At 31.2% G+C, this 22,529-nt stretch overlaps 1 protein-coding gene across 3 annotated transcripts in view; it reads right to left on the bottom strand.

The window, feature by feature from the left end:
- Positions 1–2,572: 2,572 nt before the first annotated feature.
- LOC129919734 (fizzy-related protein homolog) overlaps positions 2,573–22,529 on the bottom strand; it is a 31,540-nt gene continuing 11,583 nt past the window's right edge. For all 3 annotated transcript variants that reach the window (XM_056000723.1, XM_056000720.1, XM_056000721.1), the window contains exons 3-7: positions 17,930–18,182; positions 6,604–6,714; positions 4,127–4,249; positions 3,915–4,049; positions 2,573–3,644 (exon numbers count right to left, since the gene is read on the bottom strand). In XM_056000723.1, coding sequence (XP_055856698.1) covers positions 2,952–3,644; positions 3,915–4,049; positions 4,127–4,249; positions 6,604–6,714; positions 17,930–18,182 — 1,315 coding nt within the window. In that variant the 3' untranslated portion in view covers positions 2,573–2,951. The remainder of the gene's footprint in view (positions 3,645–3,914; positions 4,050–4,126; positions 4,250–6,603; positions 6,715–17,929; positions 18,183–22,529) is intronic.

The raw sequence follows: 22,529 nt of genomic DNA, 5'->3' as shown, positions 1-22,529 counted from the left end.
ATATTTTAAAAAAAAATTTCTTACAAATTCTCATTTGAGAATCATTTTTGTCATAGTTTTTTTTGGCAATAGGTTATTCTGAATCCGTCTTTTCTTACAAAAAAAAAACACCCTTCCCATAAAGATAATTCTGTAGACTCTTTAGATTCAAAGTTTTTATAGCAAACAAAGTCTAATCACCAAATTTAGAATATTTACTATTTAAACGTTTGCAATTAATCGAACATTCGATTCGCTTCTTAAAGTGAAGGCTTAAATGAATATTGTGGCTTTTGTTCAATGTGCGTTCACTGCCCATCACTATCCATCCGAATGATAAATGTTGTACAGATTTTGTGCGTGTGCTTTGAAAAGGTACATAAAAACATTCCTTATGCAAATCAGAACAGGAGGTCATCAGTAACTATCAAAACTATAATCGGAAACGTGATCGTCTTTGATTTGCTCTCCGTAACTCAATAGTTATCGTCTCGTTTGCCATTATATGAAATTGCATACTTTAGGGTGCTTATTGAAGTACTAATTAAGTTGGGTTGAGAAAAATAAAAAAACCTTGCAGTTGGAATTGACAAAAGCCTGGTACGCCAGATCGAGCTGAATTTTAGCCGAGATAAAATTCCCATACAAGTTATCGATAATTTGTATGGGATACATTTTAGCTCGGTTAAAATTTTTCGATAATTTGTATGGGAGCTAAAATTTATCTCGATCTTCATACTAGCCTTAAAGCCTGGTACGCAGCTCGCGCTAACTTTTAGCTCCCTACAAATTTTAGCCGAGCTAAAATCTATCCCATACAAATTATCGATAACTTGTATGGGAATTTTATCTCATCTAAAATTTAGCGCGAACAGCGTACCAGGCTTAAACCTGGTCAAGTTCGCAGTTAGAGATACATTTTAACTCCCATACAAATTATCGAACAATTTTAGCCAAGCTAAAATGGATCACATACAAATTATCGATAACTGTGTAAGCAGATCGAGCTAAATTTTAGCGAAGATAAAATTCCCATAGAATTTATCGATATGGAAGCTAAAATTTAGCGCAAACTGCGTACCAGGCTTTAAAATAAAACGATTTATAGGAGTACGTAATCGCGTTTGAACGATGATGAAGTAGTTTCAACGATAATCGTTTAACAAAATGGGGCCCAGGAGAAAAAGATAAGATCAAAACCTAGCGTATTTTAGAACGTTTTCCAGCAAGGAAGAACATTTCAAACCGATGCGCGATACAGTCAGGGCCAACGGAGTTATGTTTGTAAGTATGTCAAGATCTTTAGTCTAGCGAAAGGTGAATTTTACGAATTGTTCAAATTCGAACATTTCAAAAAAGAGAACTAGGTTTTCAACGCTTTGTTTGTTAATTAAATGAGTGAGGGAAAGCGCCTTGCATTAGCTAAGTATAATGGTGATGTAGTCATCAGTGAAGAGGAGTATGTTCTCGTATTTGGCATAATTGTAGGCTTCGTTGGAGGTATAAAGATTGAATATAGGTGGGGGCCAATGCTAGATCCTTGTCAAGTCCATAAAAATGTATGGTTTTCTAGGAAATTGTGAATAATAAGGATTAAACACAGAAAAATAAACATGCCTCATCATATTTTACCAATGATTTTGCTTCATAGCTGTTTCGGTTTATTTTGAAAGAACTCTATTTATATAAAAAAAAAAGAACTACGTCGCATTTGCATGTTTTTAGCGACAATCTTATTGGATTCGGACAGAGTATCAAGTTCATTAGACCGTGGATTTTTACCTAGTAAGGTTAAAGGCTAAATTTGGTGTCAATCGAAAGATAAGTTGATACTGAAAACGAAAAATATGATTGTCACCTTCAAAATGATAACTGAACATCTATATGAAAACCATATTTTAAAGCAAAAATTGTCACATGACTTTTGTCACCACTTTGTCATATCGCTGGCTGAGAATTATTGGGTTGTATGTCTGCAGGGGTTTCCATAAAACATACAACCCTATAATTCTCAGCCAGCGATACATCTGTAGTTTGCTACAGTAAGAATATTTTATTAATGCCAAAAGAGAGCCTAAACTGTGAAAAAAAAAAATTAATAAAACAATTTACACTATGTAGTTTAAACTAGGTACAATGCCAAATTATTAATTAAAGTTTAGCTGACACTCAATTCTGCGTACAAAATATGGGTTTCTGAAAATCCAGACAGCCAGTTCAATTTTCTGTATTAAACCACACCATTAGGTTTTCGGTGCAAACATTGATATAATAGTGAACAATTTTAAATTTATTTACTAGAAGTGCTAGGTAATCTGCATGTAAAGCTTCTTTGACTTCTGATTCATTCGTAGCATTATTTGGATACAGAAAATTCTCCGTAATCTGTATGTTGCTTTCTGTTTGTTCTGCACTCAACCTTTCCCAATTGGTTTTCTGAGATTTAAATTTGAAATTAAATTCAAACTTAGAACCAAAAAAGTTGGACTGCACTTAAATAGAAAAAATACAAACACAAAAAAAAAAATACATTTTTATTTCACACAATTCTTTATTTAAATGAAATTTAATTTAATTTAATTTTTGTTTTAATTAGTTTTAATTTATTATTTCTGTATAATATTTGTTTGTTTTTTCCTAACTCCAAGCGCATACAGACATACGCATAATGCATATGAAAGAAGTAAATATAAAATATATTATAAATTTGTTTTTAACAAAATTAAAAAATTGTTAACAAATGAAAATTAAAAATAAAAAGAAAAAAATAAAAATTAAAAAAAAAAAAAATAATAATTATAGTGACTATTGCAAGCTAAATAATAATTATTCTTTGATTTGGAATTTCCAGGAACGGAAGCCACTGATATAGAGCTAAGAATACAATTTGAAGCCAAGATCTATATGTAGAAGAGGAGGTGTTTTTTTTTTTTTTAGTTTTTTTTTTTATATAAATTATCCTAATATTGAATTTATCTTATATTTGTAAAGAGATTAAGCACAGATTTGTTTTCTTTTTGGCTACGTGCTTTGCTAAATACATTCCAGAAGCGTAATGTTTCATCTCCAGCTCCAGTGACAATCGCTTCTCCGTCCGGACTCAGTGCAAGATACAATACGCGGTATGAGTGTCCAGTTAGTTTAGCAACTTGTGTAAGTGAGGGGTATTTCCAAACCAGAATTTGATTTTGCGAATAGCCATGTGTGGATACCAGTTCGGAGGAGTGCTTTGACCAGGCGAGATTGCACACTTGCGAACCTGTATCCACACACTGCATAGGTTGGCCAGTTAGTGTGTTCCAGAAGCGTATGCAACGATCAGCTGTTCCCCCACCACTTGCCAACAGTCCATGGTGATGGGGAGACCATGCGATTGCCTTTACTGCGGCCATATGCTCCGTGTACGATTGCACCGGATTTAGGGAATGTTGATTCCAGACATACAAACGATTGTCATTGCCTCCACTTGCCAGATACTGATTGTCTGGAGACCATTTCAAGCCGCACACTTCCTGCCGATGACCAGCTAAATGCCGTTCAGATTGTTGGGCTGGTGTGCGAGTATCCCGTTGGATGATCAAACGATCTCGGGAACCACTTGATAGGATATCACCATTCCAAGCTAAAGCGCCAACTCTAGCAGAGTGACCATTCAGTTTATTAATCTGCAAAGAAAAAAATGTGTTTAGCAACTAATGTGTTGACATAAGGAACCAAATTAAAAACAAACATTTGAGTCAATTATATATTTTTTTTTTGCCATTATGAGCGGAAACTTTTAAATTAATAAACAAAACATCACACTTTTTATGGTCAAAGAATGTCTTGGGTAAGATCTTTCGATAATGATGGATGCAAATACTGCTATTTCACACTCTATTGCGTCAATTTGGTAAATATGCTTAGAATAAACAAAGCTTCTATATTTGACGTACCTGTTTGCTGGCTGCTACATCCCACACGGTAACATAACCGTGATGTGTGCCAACAGCTACTAAATTGCCACGTTCGTTCCATGATACGGAGGTTACTGTATTCGCATCTGGGCTAAGGTCACATAATCGTGTAACCTAAAAAGTAATGATAAAGTTGTAAATTGATATAATTTGATATTTTGTTTACTTATATGAGACTAGACGGTACTTACTTGACTTGTACACGCACTCCATAGGTATACACAGCTGCCTAGGCCAACGGCTAATACATTTTGCGATGACCAGTCGACCAAATTCAAATAAAAGTCATCTTGTAGTTCAGGGGCATCTAACACCTTTAAGAAAAATTAATGTATTTGTTAAAATAGTTTATTTGATATGGAAAATTTTAATGATTACCAAATATGTCTAGATTTAACTTTTGTTTGGATTTGGACTTTTTTAAAGTAGGAATTGTCGGCCTGCGACTAATATTTTAGATAGAATAGTCTTGCCGCTTTTGGAGTTATATAAGATTTTGGGCCAAATTAGGCCAATAAAGGTTAATTCGAAAGAATTATGATTTGGTAAGCCGCTCGAATATTCCATTCAGAAGTCAAACGTACGAATAATCATGTGTGGTTTATGACCATTTGAGGTTTGGTAGAAAAATTGGTGTATTCTATTTAATTTTTTTGGTTGGCCCCAGTTGCATAGATATTTAGGTCACTTAGCTTGGTAGGGATAGTTTCTCCACCGATAATAAATTATGTATTTTGTCACAAAAGAGAGTATGCATCCTAAGGTAGACAACCCCCAAAAACGAAACAAGGGCAACGAAGTTTAGAGTCGCTCCTGGGATGAACAATCAGTTTAAAAATAAACTATCAAGGAAGTTCGACAAAACGATGGAGAGGATATCTACCACTTGGAGATTTGTTGCAGTCAGCATCAATGTCAAATAAAAAAAACATAATTTTATGTTAGATCCCCAAGTTTCCCGAACTTCATTATTACCCATGCCTTTAGAAGCTGAAGTGTCTTGGAGGAATAGTAGGGAGTTTTGCTTCTTTAACAGCAAATTTTTTTCCCAGCAAAACTATTTGTTCCAAAAATTTGAAACTTCGCATAATTTGTTGTAGTAGCTATTCCTTCAAGATGTTCGGTTCTTATTATATTTGAATTTCAGCTCAGTAATTTAACGTTAATTATAAAAAAATTTAACACTTGACTGGGAGACAGGATACAAATTCCAAATTTAAAAGAAAACAAAAACCCTAAAAAGAAGGATTCCTCATTCGAAAATTATAAATGGAAGAATTTTTCGATTTTTTTTTTAAACACAAATGATTTTTATCTGCAAACAAAACGGGTTTTAAGATGTAATTACTTAATTGAACACTGTTTCTTAAAACTAACGTCAACAAGTCTGATTTTGTTTTTTCTGACTAGATTTTGAGAAAGGGGTTTTGAAAAATATTTTGTTTCAGATTTAGGTTAGCTATTACAAAACTGCTTTAGATTATTTGTGAGAATTGTATGTTTTATTCCGAGTTAAATTAAAAAAAAAAATTGTTCTTCGGTTCAGTTTCCAAATTTATAGAACCTTCAGTTTATATTGCAGAAAATAAAACATTTAAGCTATTATATTGATTCTTGCACTCTACATGTTAAATTTTTACCAGTTACAAATATTATTTAAGTATTACAAAGCGATCATAAAAAATTCATTGATTAGATTATTTTTCATGATCTTCTTCTTCTCCATTATCGACGACAGTCATGATTTCGAATGGGATCACAGCTCTTTACTGCTTCACACTACGGCTCCACATGTGGGGTTCATTCCCGATAGAATTTTTTAATTGTTTGTTTGTTTTTTTTTTTCTGTAGAAAAAATGTTACGCATACACCACAGTGACCCAACATTTTTTTTATTTCTCACTTAAATGGCTTTTACAGGAAATTTAAATGCAATAAAGATGATCTTAAAATTATCTATATTAGCCTCATTTCCTTGATTAGCCCAACTTAAAGAGGCAGCCTTACTCCAGTTTTTTTCCGATTGTTAGACTTTTATGGTATGAGTGATGACATTTCTGTCAATAATATACTTGAATATTTGTTTGTTAAAAAATTTGTCAGGAGATTTCGCAGGGGATTTACGTGAGCTAAACATAGGAGTGGCATAATATGGTTGTCCACAAATGACAGTGCCTTAATTTGGTAACTTTTTTAACGAATTAGAACTTATTTGTTGTATCACTTCCTTTTCAGTTTGGATGGCACACAAATCACGCAGACTTATCAGTTTTCAATGCTAATCAAGATATAAAAATGTTTTGAATCTTACATTAATAAATTCTTGAGCTCCGACTTAAGCAGAAATAGTATGCATCGATACCAATCATAAGAATTCATGATTTTCTTACCCTTGTTTCTATCTTTCTCTCTTTCCTGAACTTAAACAAAAAATTTGATCACTTTTTTTACCTCAAAGGAAAAACATGTTTCTGTTGTTGTTATAGCATGAATTTTCCAGAACATTATCAATTAAACGAACTGCTACAAATCTTGAATTAAATTAATCTTGCAAGTCTTTGAATTGACTACTCTTGAGTCTTGACTTATGCCACTAGCATACGTTTTTGAAATAGTAAATTTAAAATACATATGTACCTAAATGAATTTATTAACATTAGGTACTTACTTTAAATGGAATCCTTGATATCTTTCTTGTTGCTTTCCTAGGAGACCTTAGAAGTTTTTGGCTTTTAGTACTGACTGGTGATAACGAATATGGGCATTGTTCGTTGAAGTCCTAAAACAAAAAAGGTAATGTTAATATTTTATTTAAGAAATTATATGTATAATTTATGTTATAAATGAAAGCATCGAAAATAAGATTTATAAACTGCCAAAAGAATTCGACATCTTTTGATGTAGTGATGTAAAATTAGAGAAAATGGTATTAAATATATGACATTTGAGTATATCAATGGTGTTAACATACTTCAATTGACTAGATCGACTCTTGTTTTAAATTCAGACCCTTTCGATATCTCAAATTCGGTATATCAAATTCAAATACCCTACCCACCCAAGAGAATTACAAGAAAAAAAAAAAAACCCATTTGTTCATGTTAATGGAATCAACAAATATGTGACACATCAAGTAATATGTGTTTATTCATTCTTAATACAACTTCATTCAATCTTCATTCAGTTCAATTGCCATTTAAACTCACCACATATCTACCAAACTATTGTAATGTGTCTGAGATTGCGATGATGATGATTATTACTTGAAGACAACCACACATTCTTCTATAGCATGTCTCGTCGCAATTTCCCACAATATACACTATGGTTTAATTCTTCCCACGATTTTCAGCTATAAAATAAGATATTTTCAGTCTCGATGGTGCTTTATAGGTATGGTGAAGCTGATAACATAAATCGCACCACAGCAAAAATCGTGAAGGTCCTAGAAATGGCTTCTTTTAACCAAAATTATTATCGAATCATCACCGACGAGAATGGGCAGTAAAAATTATCATAGAAAACGTATTTCGTGTGATACAAGGTAGAAAATTTGAGCTCGTACTTTATTATAGAAGATGCGTGGTTTGTTTGGGTGTGCGTGCATAGAAAAGATGAAATGTATTATTAATTGATATAAATGATTTGTTAACACTTATTTCGTGTGTATTTTTTTTTTCTTGTAATTAAGAAGCTTAACACTATAATTATCATTAACGCTAGAATTAAAAATGGTAATTTGCAAATTAATTCAACACGAAAAATAGTTATGCAAATCTCGTTTTACTGCTAAAGGGTATATGATATGTGAGTTTCATTTATCGTGGGTTCCTAAAAATATTAATTTAAGAAAAAAACTAATACAACGTGGTTGATTTTGAAACAAATCATTCAATTTCACCAAAGAGAAAAACATTTCTTTCTTCTGCAGGTCAGGTCATACATAAAATATCGTCATCATGGCTTAATAATCCGAGAAATAGTTACCGATAGGGGAAAACGGGATATAGCGAACTTCATTTTTAAAATGATAAAAAAAAACACAATATTGAAAAGCCAGAAAGATAAAATATAAATGCACAATTTTTTAACAAAAAAATAGTTGAAGGAGATTTCTGCTCAAGATGTCATACTTTCTCTTTATAGCTAAAAATAGAAAAATCCAAGAGTACTTTCAAGGAAATCAATTTCAATATATACAGAACTGAGTTAATTGATTGTTCCTGAGTTTTAAGGTTATTTCGAAAATCAGACGTGAAGGAGTGAAATAGACTTCGGATTCGGTTTTCAGTGATCCAAAAAACATATAAATAATTAACCTAGTCCTAGTCGCAACCCCAGTCAGAACTTTGTTTTATTTTTGTGTTTCTTTGTTATCTGCATTGCATATTTCACAGATAAATCCTCTCTCATAACAACGATCTTTTTACCTATGCAGATAGATACACGTTAAGTTGTCAAACTTTAATTATAACTTGCATATAAAGTGGCTTTTAAAAGTTCTTAAACAAAAAAAAACCTAGTTAAGGGGTTAAATTCTTCTTTCTGTGACTGAAAAAAAAACAATTGATAACCGATGAAAATTACAAGACGTGTTTTGTTGTAATTCTAAAACTGTTCTTTTTGGCGTTTCAAAAGACTCGTAACATTAACAGTTAATGTCATCTTAAGCAGAACTCTCCTGTACAATTATGAATGTTTTGTACTAAAAGATTTTGTCAACAAGTATTTCACCTTATATTGAAAAACAGTGACAACCATATTGTGTTTTGTGCAGGGAAATCAACTCCCTTTCAAATATACTGATTTCGATAGATTTTGTAACGCTGATTACGGGAAAAATAATTTAAAAAAATCCATCAGGTCTGATTTTAAGATAATTAGCATCGTTTTCTTTTTTGTCAAAAAATCAAATATTTCAATAAAAAAAAATTAGTTATAAAAGAATTCAATTAAAATTTACCAAACGAACACGCTCTAGCATTTTCCTACATAATCAACCTGTATATTCAAAAAACTTTCTAGTAAAATTGATATTCGACAAATATTTTCTATGCAAGAACTCAAAAGTGCACAACTCTAGCTCTTTTTTTTTAACTAGCTATTCAAGTTAAACACCCTCATAGAATAAACATTCAAAACAGCTATGACAAAAAAAAATATAAGACGCGTGCCAGAAAGCATTTGGTATTGCCCTACAAGACCACATTATTTCGGCTGAATGTGTCAAAACACCAAAACATGCTGCAAACTTAAGCTAAGAAAAAAAAAAAAACGTTTGTAGGCGAATTTATTTTTTTACAGGTGGAAATGACGTAACTAATTACATATGTAGAAACAAATTAACGACGATGACCCCTTTTTTTCAGTTCTAGCCCTTTATTTAAAGCTTGACTTTAAGCAAACCTTATTAATATGGCCTCAATTTGCTACATTTATAAATATTCAATTTCTTTCATAGGCAAACCAAAAATAAAAAAAAAAAACTTCAAACAATTAATCATCAAGTTGGCATAAATAATACTCAAACTCTAGCCACTTTTAGCTAATTCCGGTTCTGCTTTTTCCTCGTTTAGATCGTGCTTTCATTTGCTGACATTAATGTCTTTTATATCTTTTGAAGACGGAATATCCAAGTCTTTTTGCCAATTGAGCAAATTAAATGTTACAAAATATATAAATAATCATGGAAGAGGTACGATACGAGAAAAAGCAAAACCGAAAGGCAGCGAAAAAAATAAAGAAAAACAAAATAATAAGTAGGAAGGCATGCAGACAGGCAAAAGGCATCATCACAACATGAAAGGTTTATCTCTCTAGCTAAGATACGATTAAAACGAACATTGTCGGCTTGCAGTTCGTTAACCTTTTAATTACTCCAAAAGGGCAGAAAACTTTTAAGTACAATCTTTTTACACTTACCGTCTATTAAATTCAACAATAGTTTCTGGCACAAGTTTAAATTTGAACAAGACTGTGTGATGTGTTGATGATGATGATGAGGGAATGCACACAAAATTGCAAAAAGATTGAAATCTTTCATCACGATCAGCAGTTTATTCACGTTTAAGTTCTTGTAAATGAAATTATTTGAAATGAAAAGAAAGATTGCGGCACACTAATGTAGGTATCGTATGTAGATGGCAATGTGACAAATTTTAAGTTAAAGTTGCAATTTATCAGCAAAGCAGCTTTGTGTCGAGCCTAAATTGTAACACAGCTGTATTTAAATTAACGAGCGTCTGTCAGTCAATTATTATGTAAAATAGCACTGGCGAAAAAAGTCAAAAAAAAAATACAAAAAGCCTAACTTCATCGTCGAAAAATAATATAATTGTAAAAAATGATTTGAATTTTAATTCTAAACAAAATAGGGAATTTTCAAAAAGTGCGAAATTTATTAGGGTAATTCATTATAAAGTGCGTAAGTTAAATTAGTATTCATTGGAAGTTTCTGTTTTTTTGTTGTACAATTTTGTAGATCGTGGGACTCTGAAGTAGAATTGAAATTTTATAAAAAAGCTTGAAATTGTTACCAAATCAGATAGTACGAAGCCGTACGTTTGAATCAGTTCGATTTAAAATGTAGAAAAGGCAACTTTTTATCGGACCTTTTTATCATATATGTAAAGCTAAAAAAATTATCTTCTGTTGTTAAAATCATTATTTTTTTAATAGGGCTTTGTCACAGCAAAATGCAAATTTATTGGAATCCGATAAATACAGACAACAATTAATTAAGGTCCAGTTCGGAAAATACATTCTACAAATAGTTCTTAACCACTTCGGGTATTTACACAGTACCAGTGGTTTTGATGAATGCCATATGAGAGATAAAGTTTTACACTAGTTTTTCAATGATTTGTTGCGATAGTCCTCAATTGCTATCCTTACAAAATAAAAGTAAAGAAGTTCTTATCCAGAAATAATTCACATTGATTGAAACATCGATTAAAGTTAAATGTCCAGAGTCCAGAGTCACTTTTTACGCAGTTCTATTGATAAAAATGTCATAAATTCCAAAGCTCTCCCAAAGCGAAGAATCATTTCGCGCACGATTTTTTTGGTGTTGTCTCATATGTAACCCAAACTTTCGTAGAAGCTACCCCAAAATGTTTAACAGTGTACAAGTGTACATATGTTTTTTTTTTGTCCGCATATACTCGTACAGTAGGAGTTTAAATGTATAGGAGTTTAAATTACAAAAACAATACGCTGCGGAATTTTGAAAAAATATTTCGAAAATCTTAATATGGGCAGCTTTACCAAAAAAAAAAACAAACCTTACACACAAATTTACTGGGGTCGAACTACGGCATACGTTCGTTAACATTTTGACTATTGCTCTCTCTATTTAATCAGAAGAAAATGATAGAGACATAAAACGTCAATACGTTAACGTACGTATGCCGTAGTTCGACCCCTGATTTAAGTACGTTACGTATATACATGTACATTTGCCTCTTTAATGATTTCGATATCAATCAATTGAACCAGAGTGTATTATTTTTGACATCAAGTGTTGGTTGAAGTGTACTTGTGTGTCTGTACATAAATTCTCTGACAAATAAGTTCTCGAATCTAGAATGACAATTGAATGTGTGTTTGCTGTCGGAAGCTCACTTGTCATTCATTCAAAATGTATTCTAAATGAAATTATATTTCACAGCGAATCTTAAGACTCCTATGTCTCTTTCTCTATACCCATTAACTCTTTTCAGTATTTTCGTTGAATTTGTATTCAATAATAATAGTTGGACATAATAAACCAAAAAATTGTTTAATTTATTCACAACACATACATCACCTACGCACCTCAACAAAAAGCCCAATATTAAAAAAAAAATGTTAGTCTTTGCATACATGATAGAAATGTTAAAGAAGAAAAGACTTAAAAATTAGAATACCAGTCAACATCCAGACATTCCAATAACAATTGAAATTATTGATTACGAGTATTTCTCAAGTTTGTACAGGTTTTGGGAGAAATGTCGTCACCATAAATATTGATTTTAAAAAGAACCCACACATTTCGCAGGAGAGGAAAGCCAAGCCTTCTAGTTCATCAACAATATCTTGCAAATATTCATTTGTGTGGTTCGAATAAGAACGTAAGATAACAAACAGAGTGTTACAAGACAGTTAACTAACTATTATTTTTCAATGCATCAAGAGGTCAGTGTTTTGCCAGGCACATTATTACACCTTACTGTATGTATTTAATAATTCAATATTTTATAGGCATACAGAAATTTATTAAGTTTGTAATACACGTGACACCAAAATTTATCAGGCCTAATGAATAATTTTCACGTCTCGAGCACAAGTGCCTCTGACTACGTTATGAATACTTAATAGCAGGTTTGGTTTTGATTAATGGAGACACAAAGTAGTTAGCGATAGGAGATCTTCAATTTCTTCTGGGCAATAAACCTTAAAAAATGTCCAAGCCCTTAATTATGTGCTAATTAACATCCTGGTGAACCAACAAAAATTGTTTTTTCAATTCTAATTTTTAGCTTGTATTGTAGATTTATTTAATGAAACTTGATATTTAAATTTATGGCTATATATCTATCATCTATCTAGAAAAAATCTAAGACAGGAAATAGAACCCTGTCAGATCTCAAAGGCACAACATGTCTACACACAGGGGACATCCGTGGAAACTGCTCTCCATTCTATGGTTTGCACCATTGAATATTCCCTACACTACTACAAAGAGTGTGTTTAATAATCTCAGAAATTCAGCAATCATGAATGCTCAAGCTAATTTTAAAATAGAAGACCCGCTTAAGAACTTTATAAGTATCATGATTAGCAGTAGAATAATCAGTTCAGAGTTGGGTAACTTCAAAACACGTATTCGTAGAGCACTCAACAGCTGGGCCAGTCAGGGAGGGGTCTTATCACCTCTCCCATGGAACTTCGTAGTCAACGAACTGTGCATAAGCGGAGTACTAAGGACGCCCTCGACATACTACTAGATCTCACACCCCTAGACATCTATAGCAAACAAGTAGCAGCATAACCAGCTACTCGTCTTAAAGCAACTTTATAGTGGACCAGTAATCATATTGGCTCCAGTAACACTCTAAATTATTTCGGATTCATCCCGGATCGTTTAGATTACAACACACCCTCCAAAACTGTATGGGAGAAACGTAGCATTCTGGACAATGACTTTTTACACTTTTACACTGATAGCTCCAAAGCCAATTAAGGTGTAGGAAGTGGTATATTCTCAAAAAAAAGTGAATCTCAGTTTTTTCTTCCGCCTACCAGACCAGCGCGCTGCTGCACCGTTCGCCTACCATCAAGCGGAAGTTCTGGTGATCAAAGAAGTTCTATCTTAACTCAGATAAAACTTAATATCCCATACAGAAATTCCGATCTTCTCGTACAGCCAAGCAGCTATGGGAGATGTCTGAACAATTCAACATTATTTGTTTGGTTATGGTCAGTTTTCCATATTTTAGAATTTCGGATACAAGAGTTTCAACTGTAGACACATCCGATACGGGTAGCCAGATTATTTTGATCATTTGCTGCCATTCACAATACAAAAAAAAAACTTTTCTAATGTCGAATTCCTTTCAATTGAAAAATCGAATTTTCGGCGATCTCGAAGCGAATTTTTTCTGAAAATCATGTTCCATAGAAAAAAAATTCGCCTCAAACGAAGCAGAATTCGAATTTTTTTTAATCCTTCTTTTTTGAGAGATTTACACGGATTTGCACACACACTTGGAACATTTGACATTTCTCAAACGTCAAGCTGAAAGTTTTTTTTCATGTTGTTTGTTCATTTGAGAACACCAACTTCAAATAAAGAGTAAATTTCAATAGAATATCGTATTTTTATTGCGGAAAAATATAAAATAAATAAAAAAAAACAATGTGCGATCAAAATATATTTTTCCTGGCATAGTTCTTGTGAAAAAGTCAAATTACTGTGACTTTTCTTGTCGTAATTGGCGTCAGAAATTTTTTTCTCTGTAAAACCACAGCATACGGCCAAAATAATAATTTTCTACTTCATCTTCACTCAGATCTTAGTAATAACTGCAATTTCCCTTTGATTCTGATTAAAATAAATTTATATTACCGAAAAAAATAAACAAAATTATTGATCAAAGGAATCTCTGGTTTTATTTTGCAGAAATTGTTTTGGTTTCAGCTTGACGTTCGTGTAAAAATTGTTGTCAAATGACACACATACAATCGCAAAAAGAATTCGGTCTGTTTTCATGTTCCTTTTTAACACCAAAAATTCGATTTTTTTGAGGCGATTCAAAAAATTGAAAGGAATTCGACATAAGAGACATTAATCGCATGAATTTTTTTCTATAAACTGGTTTCAATCAATGTGTTGCTGTTAATAATACACAAACCCTATAATTAATTTTTCACGTTTGGAGATTGTCTGTCGGGCAATGATCGATTTGTGTCTATTCATGTTCTTAAAAGCTTTGCTTTAGGCATGAATACATAAATTAATTTTTGGCAACCATAAACAGAAAGTAAATACAAAATGAGTTATCAACTTGTTTTTTTTTTTATTTATAATAAAACCAGCAACACCGAAACCTATTAAAAAATAGATAGCAAACACTTTTACAACAACTATTTTCTAGCAAGTTGAGGGTTTAGTGGCCTCTGGTCTATAGGTGGTTTGTTCATCACTTAGATGCCGGTTGTTTTGGCTTTTTTTTTATTATTTTTTCGTAGTTTCTTTTTTGAAAGAAGTGATTGTGTGTGAATGTTATTTAGATTTAGCATTCTATTCCTCTCTAATCTTTAAATAAAAAAAAGAACATCCACCTGTTTTTTATAACTTTTATAGATACAAACTTGTTCTTTCTTTACAGGTAGTAGAACTTTGGATTACGATTGAAACCTTAAAACGGCAATGATTTCTTATTTAGCTACTTTGTGTGAGGCATTTGATATACAGGGCATTCTATTTCAGTTCTTATCTTGTGTGTATTAGAAGGATTATATCTATTTCTGGGAAACTTGATATCTATCATTAAAATTTAATTTGAGTGGCTTTTAATTCGAAAGAAAAAATATTTTTATTATATTGGCGAAAAACTTTATTCGCACAATGTTGAGCAAATATTTCCATACTCTAACGTTTAATTCCTAGCTGTTGGGTGAGTAGCATAGACAACAATTTATGCTGTCACCAAATGGTGTTCTCATACAGCAAACACATCATGATGGCGTAGTCGAGCAGAGCGTACATTATTTTAACTTCAAGAACTTGCATAGCTAATTTTCAAGAAAAATGCAAAACAAAAATATAAATTAGCAAGTGACAATATAAGTGGCAGCTACACAAAAATCTAAAACAAAAAATGTGAAGAAAATATTTATAGAGAGAAGTTGAGAATCAATTTATTTATTGGGAAATTTTTATTATATTAGACTCCTTAAATTTTCCTTGCATATAAATAAAATTATGTTTTATTCTTTTTACGAAATTTTGGTACTATGTATTTGTTAAAGGCATTTTCCATTTAAAAAAAAACACCCTTTAACGCATATTTTAATGTACTTATTTTATTATTAATTCAAATGGTACCTGAATCATTCATACTAAATTTCATCAGCTCATTCTGCCTCTTGTCCTTAAAGTAAAATGTTATTCATAAAAAGACGAACATATTCTACGCTGATTAACTATAATTTATTTGAATGAATAAATTTGCCGGACTTTTTCGGTAAATTCTGTGATGTTTTTTTTACTTGCGATATGGGTAATTCCATGAAAAAGTGGACACGAATTTTGAACAAATTATGCAGTTTTTTTTACTTTTTGTAATAGCAAATTACTATTTACAAACGGTAACACTTTATGCAAGTTGCAAGAAAAGATTCTTTGTTGTATTCCCTTATGGATAGAAATTAAATTCAAGGAGAATAAATAATCTTAAAGCATTTTTAAAGCATAAGCTGCCAACTACAGAAGAATTTCACATGAAAATGACGGAAAAACAAGCCCACAGAAAATTGGATGAATCTAATAGTGACCATGACAATATGCCCTCGTGATTGCTAAAATAAATTAACATTTAAGCAAGCTTCGTTACACAATATTCGATTTAAAAAAAACTTGAGTGAAAATGCATCTTTTCTTTACTTTTGGAACCACAAATCGCAGGTAACATGAGTTACTAAAATAATGTAACGTGAGTTACCTAAACATTTTAAAAATGTTCCTCGAAATATCGAATAAATGTTTGGTTTTGTCACTAATATTAAAAGTTTGTAATTTTGTATGTATGAAATCTTCATTTAAAACAAATTAAGATTCTTAATTTCGCAGAAAAACTTCATACTGTGGGACTCTTAAATCTCGTGTCCGATTTTTGTAACGTGAGTTACCATCATACTTTTATTTATCCCAAGCAAATACTAAAATTAAAGAAAATTTTTTTTGTTAATTATGAAAGTAATGGTTATGCTCCGTTCATGAATAGTAAATTCGTATCAATTTATATTAAAATTAACAAAAAAAAAATTATTTATGTATCGGAAATTTTTGTGAATGTAACGTGAGTTACCATGGAATTGCCCATATACAAATATGCATTCGTACAAAAAAAAAGTTGAGATAACAAGCAGACATGACATGACGGCATTAAAGATTTTGATATTTTTATTTAAATGCATTTTTATAAAATAAATTAAACTGCATATTTTTTTGGAGCAAAATTTTATTAAAATAAATTAAATAATATTAGCAATTTTAATTCTAAAAGCAAGTATGTGCAACCCAGTCGTGCATTTTATTTAAACATAAACAGTAAAAAGACCAAAAATCAGTTGAAGTTCGAAAATCCCGACAACAGGCAGGTTTTTCAAAATACGATGAATCTCCGTTAATAATTAAGATATTTTCCAAATATTTTTACTACCAGTATTTTATTCTTAGGGCTTGTTTTGACAGTAATTTTCTACAATAGCAGCTTAGTTTTCTACACATCATATTAAAGTAAAAGTTTCAACCAAAAAATGCTATTGAATTAATCAAAACTCATCATCCTTTTTTTAGGTTATAAATATTTAAAAAAAAAAATATCAAAAAATTAATTAAAAATTCAAGCTTACCTGAAACATAAAAACGTAGCTAGGTATATTTTTAATAGCATTTATAAAAATCCTACTATTTCTGTGATGTTGAAATAAAAGCTGTATAGATTTCTTGATTATGTACAACTTTTTAACATACATACATAACTATATTCGATAAGGGAGTTATTTTTACCAGAAATTGTTAAGAACCACGTTTTTTCACCCTTTCCCTTTTTTTGATCCCCACCCTACTTCTGGCCATGGAATAGCTTTTTCCCTTTTCAAAAATGATTTCCATTGTTCTATTTACTTTTTTGTTAACGAAATTTTCCAAAGCAAAATGTTAAAATCAAATTTATGATTTCATCTGGTTGATGAGTTTCTACTTACTTTCCACATTTAATTATGGAAGAGGATTAACCAATCAAATTTTTAACGAAGAAAACAAACTTAAATTTATACAATACATCAATATATAACTCAAATTGAAATAGCAGTGGGTCATCGAAGTGAAGATTAATAATTACAATAATATAATCAGAAATTAATAATTTTTCAATTTTATATCAGTTTATTTTTAAGATGGTCTGGTCATTAAAAAAAAAAAAACAAATCAAATCGACTGATTTTTTTCTTTATACATTTTAACCTCACGACAAAACGTGCACGATCTTGGTTACGTTTCTTTTTTTTTATCATTTTACTGCAGTGTTAGACACTTTAAAAGTATTTCTTTCTTTAATACTTGTATATTTCTAAATTCCACAAGAGATCAAATGGGGGGTCGAAAGCTACATATACACGCTATGACTATAAAAATGAGCTGGCTCATGGCTCATACTTATTCATCTTATCTTTTCTGAATAAAATAAAAAGAACTTTAACATTTGTTTGTTTGTAAGTTTGCTTACCTGTTTTGTTGGTGACTGGTATTTGAAAAGATTCTTTTTTGCACTCGGTAGATAGTTATTCTCATTCCGCTCATCACTAACTGCTTTGACATCTTCAATAGCTGTTCCAAGGAGCTCATTTTTAAGAAGGCAAGAATATGCTAAGCTATCGCGGGCTGATTCACCACAGTCGCGCTGCTTTTTGCTAGTCTGTGGTGAATTTTCATTTGATTTACTAATTGAGGCGAAATTTGTTTGCCAATTGTTATTTGCTCTGAAATGAAATACAAAAAATATATTGTCATTATTATGGAAATCTACATAATTTTTAAAAATATTTATGGAGTCGCACCCCAAAATGGGCTCGACAAATAAAAGCTTAATAAGGTGGTGAAGAAAAATGACCGAAACATCGACGACCAAATTCAAAGTAAATGGCCACTTCCTCTTATCAGCTGAAAAAATTATATCAAGATCAGTTCCAAAATCTATAGTATTTTGTGAACTTAAAAAAAAAACTATCAACCATGTCTTCTTTAACAAGATTTAACAAGAAGCGTTAAAAACAATGCTTGCCTTTTTTTTCTATGAATAATGCGGCTGTGCATAGACCATCAGGTACCACCCAGTTTTAATTTGTATTATTTTATGCTGTCATCATTTTTATTAGTATTCATAATTTTATTTTATTTGAGCATAAATATTCAATTCACATGCAAGGTAAACCATTGGCGGATTTAATAACATCAAACAAAAAATGTATTCACAGAAGAAAGAAAAAAAAAGAAAAGAAGCAATGCATCACACGATTCGTTTTGCCTCGTGCTTCGTTTGCAATTTACTTTATCTTTATTGCTGGTTCCTGCAATATTTTTTTTTCTTTTCAGAGTCGCTTATTTTTCTAATATTTTTTTTTGATTAAATTGTGAGGAAATTATTTATGTGTTTTTTTTTATTGTTCTTTGAGGTTGATCATTTTTAATGCAATTAACGTTTTGAAGTTCCAAAATTGTAGAAGGTGAGTTCGTTGACTTTGAACACCAAACTGATAAGTTAGACAACACTATGCATATGATAGGATTTATTGTTTATTTGATATGACATTTTTTTAAAGTTGTTTGCAAAATGTTTTTAGCTGATCATGGATCAAATGGAATTATCAGAATTCCTGACAATGGGTGAGGTCAAAATACAATACAATACAATACAAATAACAACAATGAACAAAATTTAATTCTGTGTTCTGTCTGCTCCAATTTTATAGGAGTTAAGTTTTTTTTAATCAGATAAGTACTTTTCTTGTAAATAAATAAACTTATTTAAAATGGGTCATAGCAGTTCACTTTGGGTGCGCTCTTTAACATTTTCCAAAACTTTTTTAATTTTTTGTCGAATTATGTAAAATCATTCTCTTACTTATTTAATCAAGAATACCTATAACAGAAACCAAATATTTTTTTTAAGAACCTTTGTTATTGCTGGTGAAAATTTGCAGATTATTTAATTATACTTACATAGGTACTTAATTTGTTAATTTTTTTAATATTATTTTTTTTATTTGATAAATTAAGATTAATACATTTAAAAATATTAAGAAAATTTTTTTAATGTTAAATATTTTTGAAAAATAAATGAAAACTCATTAATTTATCAAATAAAAATGAATATTCAAAAAACTAAATAAGAAAACGAAAAACAGAATTTTTGTTAAAAAAGCAGATTTAGATTTTACCCATACAACTCCAAAATCATATTGAAAAAAATGTTTATGGATAAGATTTAGAGACATGTTTTTTAAAAGTTTTCTATCGTTTGTTTTTTCCAGCGTACATAGTTTACTGTTCGGGCTATTTCTGAATAATACATAAATTATTATTAACCTGAGCAGAAGAACTGGTACCTGAGAATAAAAAAAAACAGTAGTATTTCGTTTAGAAAAAAAAGATTCTAAAACATAAAAAAACGGATTCAAAACTATAGCAAACCTCTTTGTAAAATTTGTTAGTTCTTCTTTTAGTAATGGAAGTCTACACACAGAAAAATATGACCACCTAAAAACTAACAGATTGCCTTATTGTTTTACTGCTCATATGTTTCATAATGAAAATCTTATTAAAATCAACGATTAATAAGGTTTTTTTTATAAAGATTTCAGTTCGATCCGCGGCCTGGTCGCCGTTTTTTTTTTTTTAATTTTCTTGTTAAAACCCTACAAGTGCTAATTTTGAAAACAATAAGGCAACCCCGATTGTTTTAATAAGGTTTCCTTCTTGGATGAAAACCATATAGAAATCTTATTGTTTTTGTTCTATTTTATGTGGTCTATTTTTCTCTGTGAAGAACCTGATTCTGACCATTTCAACTACCTATGGAATTGTCCGCAAAAATCTTTTGTCTCCTTGATTAATGAGCGCTTTACGGTTAGAGAAAATATAAATCTCCTTAAAGATGACTTCTCCCCCGAACCCGATGGTCTTCCTGCTATATTTCTTTGTCGTACGTGGTCTCCCCTGGTCGTATCAAATTATCCTGTTTCCTTATGAAGCTTATTGGCCTTCATACACTTGCTCAACGCCGCGCTATCGCGGACATGATTTTCATCCACCAACTGATAACCGGTAATATTGATTGTCCAGCTTTGCTGGAAATGATTCAATTTATAACAAACCCAGGCAACCCAAGATCCGTTTCACTTGTCTATCGTCGTCTTCACCGCGCCAACTATTGCCACTTTGAACCCATTTTCAGACTGTTACGTTTATCTAAAGCAGCGTCCATAATATGTCGATCAACACTGTTTTTTAAATTGTTGGCCAGCATGCTACTTGTACACACTCTGAGTTAAGTGTGGACGTGTTATTTTTCATGGTAAAACCCAAAAATAACAATTAGAAATTGTCATTTTTGAATTCAACTGCCATTTCATTGTCAACAAGCTTGAATATTCGCAACATTCTTTGATGTTTATTGATTTAAATCGGGTCGAGCAACTCGTCCCCATTTATTAAACTTTATTGATCAAGTGTTTTGATCTTCGCAAATCAACATAATATGGACATTCCTTAATAATGCCCATTTTATAATTGATTTGTCTTTCCTTCGAAAATCCTTGAAAAATCTCTATTTCACTCTCTAAATTAGAATGTTTAAGTTTTATCTTTTAAGTCTAAGTTTATGTTTTTGCTTGTATTAAGCCTCATAAAAATAATAATAAATAATAATGTCTAATAACCAAAAAATGTGTTCTGTTCATTTTTATTATGAACTCCTGTGGGAGGTAGGTATCATATATATTCGTACCAAATTTAATCTTTCTACCATTTATTTACAAAGAGTTACGGATAATATTCTGAATTTTACACTTAAACAAAAATATTCATAGAAAACTCAATAACTTTTTCTACAATATTGTGAGATAAGTTATATTAGAACAGACGTAAAAAATATCTTATAATCATGTATAAAATCTTTCATTACTTGTTCTTAAAATTACAACAAAACATGTGCAAAAAACAATAAAAAAAAATGGAAATGGAATCGATGTGGCCCAATTTCTTATATGTATATGGAGTACAACTACCGATCATTGCTTTAATAAAAAAAAAAGCATTTTTTTTCCATAGCCAGTTCATTAACTTTTAAATCGATTGAACAGTCAGTCAGTCACCTAGAGTTTGTGTTATTTTCAGCATTTCGAAATTAAATAAACAACAGATGACATTATTCCTATTTCTAGTATATTCCTACAAAGCTAATTTTTTATTCAACTCCCTCAGTAGAAAAAAAAAGAAAATTCGTCTACAAAAAAAAAAACAAAATCTTAACAAGATCGTTATGAAGTTTCTAGTTTCAGACAACTAGATACCAGACTTTTCTTTTCCATATGCATATGCAATGCATCCACCATGTTGTAGACCTAACATAGATTGAATATAATGCACACGAAAGATACATTTTTTTGTAGCTCTTTGGTTTAGGTGAACAACCTAGAGGTGAATGTAACAATTCCTAACTGTTTCTAAAATGAAACCATATAAGATTTCCACGCAACCCATTCAACCACAGCAACCAACCAATGACTCGTCGCGGCTCTTGGCTACAGCCAAGCTAAACTCGTCAGAGAGGAAAATATGCCTTCAAAGTTGGTGGAACTATAGAATATAAAGCACAACACTTCTTTCTATCCCAACTTTAGTTAGTTTGTGTGTTGTATACCTATTCGTGTGTATTTAAGCATAATAATTTACAGGTTTCATGCTATAAGGTAGTAGCGCATGAGCAACTTCACAAAAACAACAACAACAGTCAGTGTTGTGTGTTAGAATTAAGATAGGTATCCCGAACCTATAAGATGCCGTGGTACTTCGTTAAATACACTCTGTGTCTCTTCATTGATGTTGTTTACATTACCCACATTTTTATTTAACAAGACATATTGACTTAATGTATATTTTGGTCATATTGTGGCTTGATATATTATACATGTGACACCCCAGAAAGGAGCAAGTCCTAGTGACTAGCAACTCTCAACCATTCTTGTGTCAGTGTAATTCATTTTCAAGAATGGAATAGCCCAACAATTTGTCGCCGAGTCCGAACGACTAACCAGGAAATGCAGTTT

Source organism: Episyrphus balteatus, chromosome 4 (genome assembly GCF_945859705.1).
Source record: "Episyrphus balteatus chromosome 4, idEpiBalt1.1, whole genome shotgun sequence".
Lineage (NCBI taxonomy): Eukaryota > Metazoa > Arthropoda > Insecta > Diptera > Syrphidae > Episyrphus > Episyrphus balteatus.
Note: the sequence above shows the minus strand (reverse complement) of the source record. Positions and strands in the feature narration are given on the sequence as shown.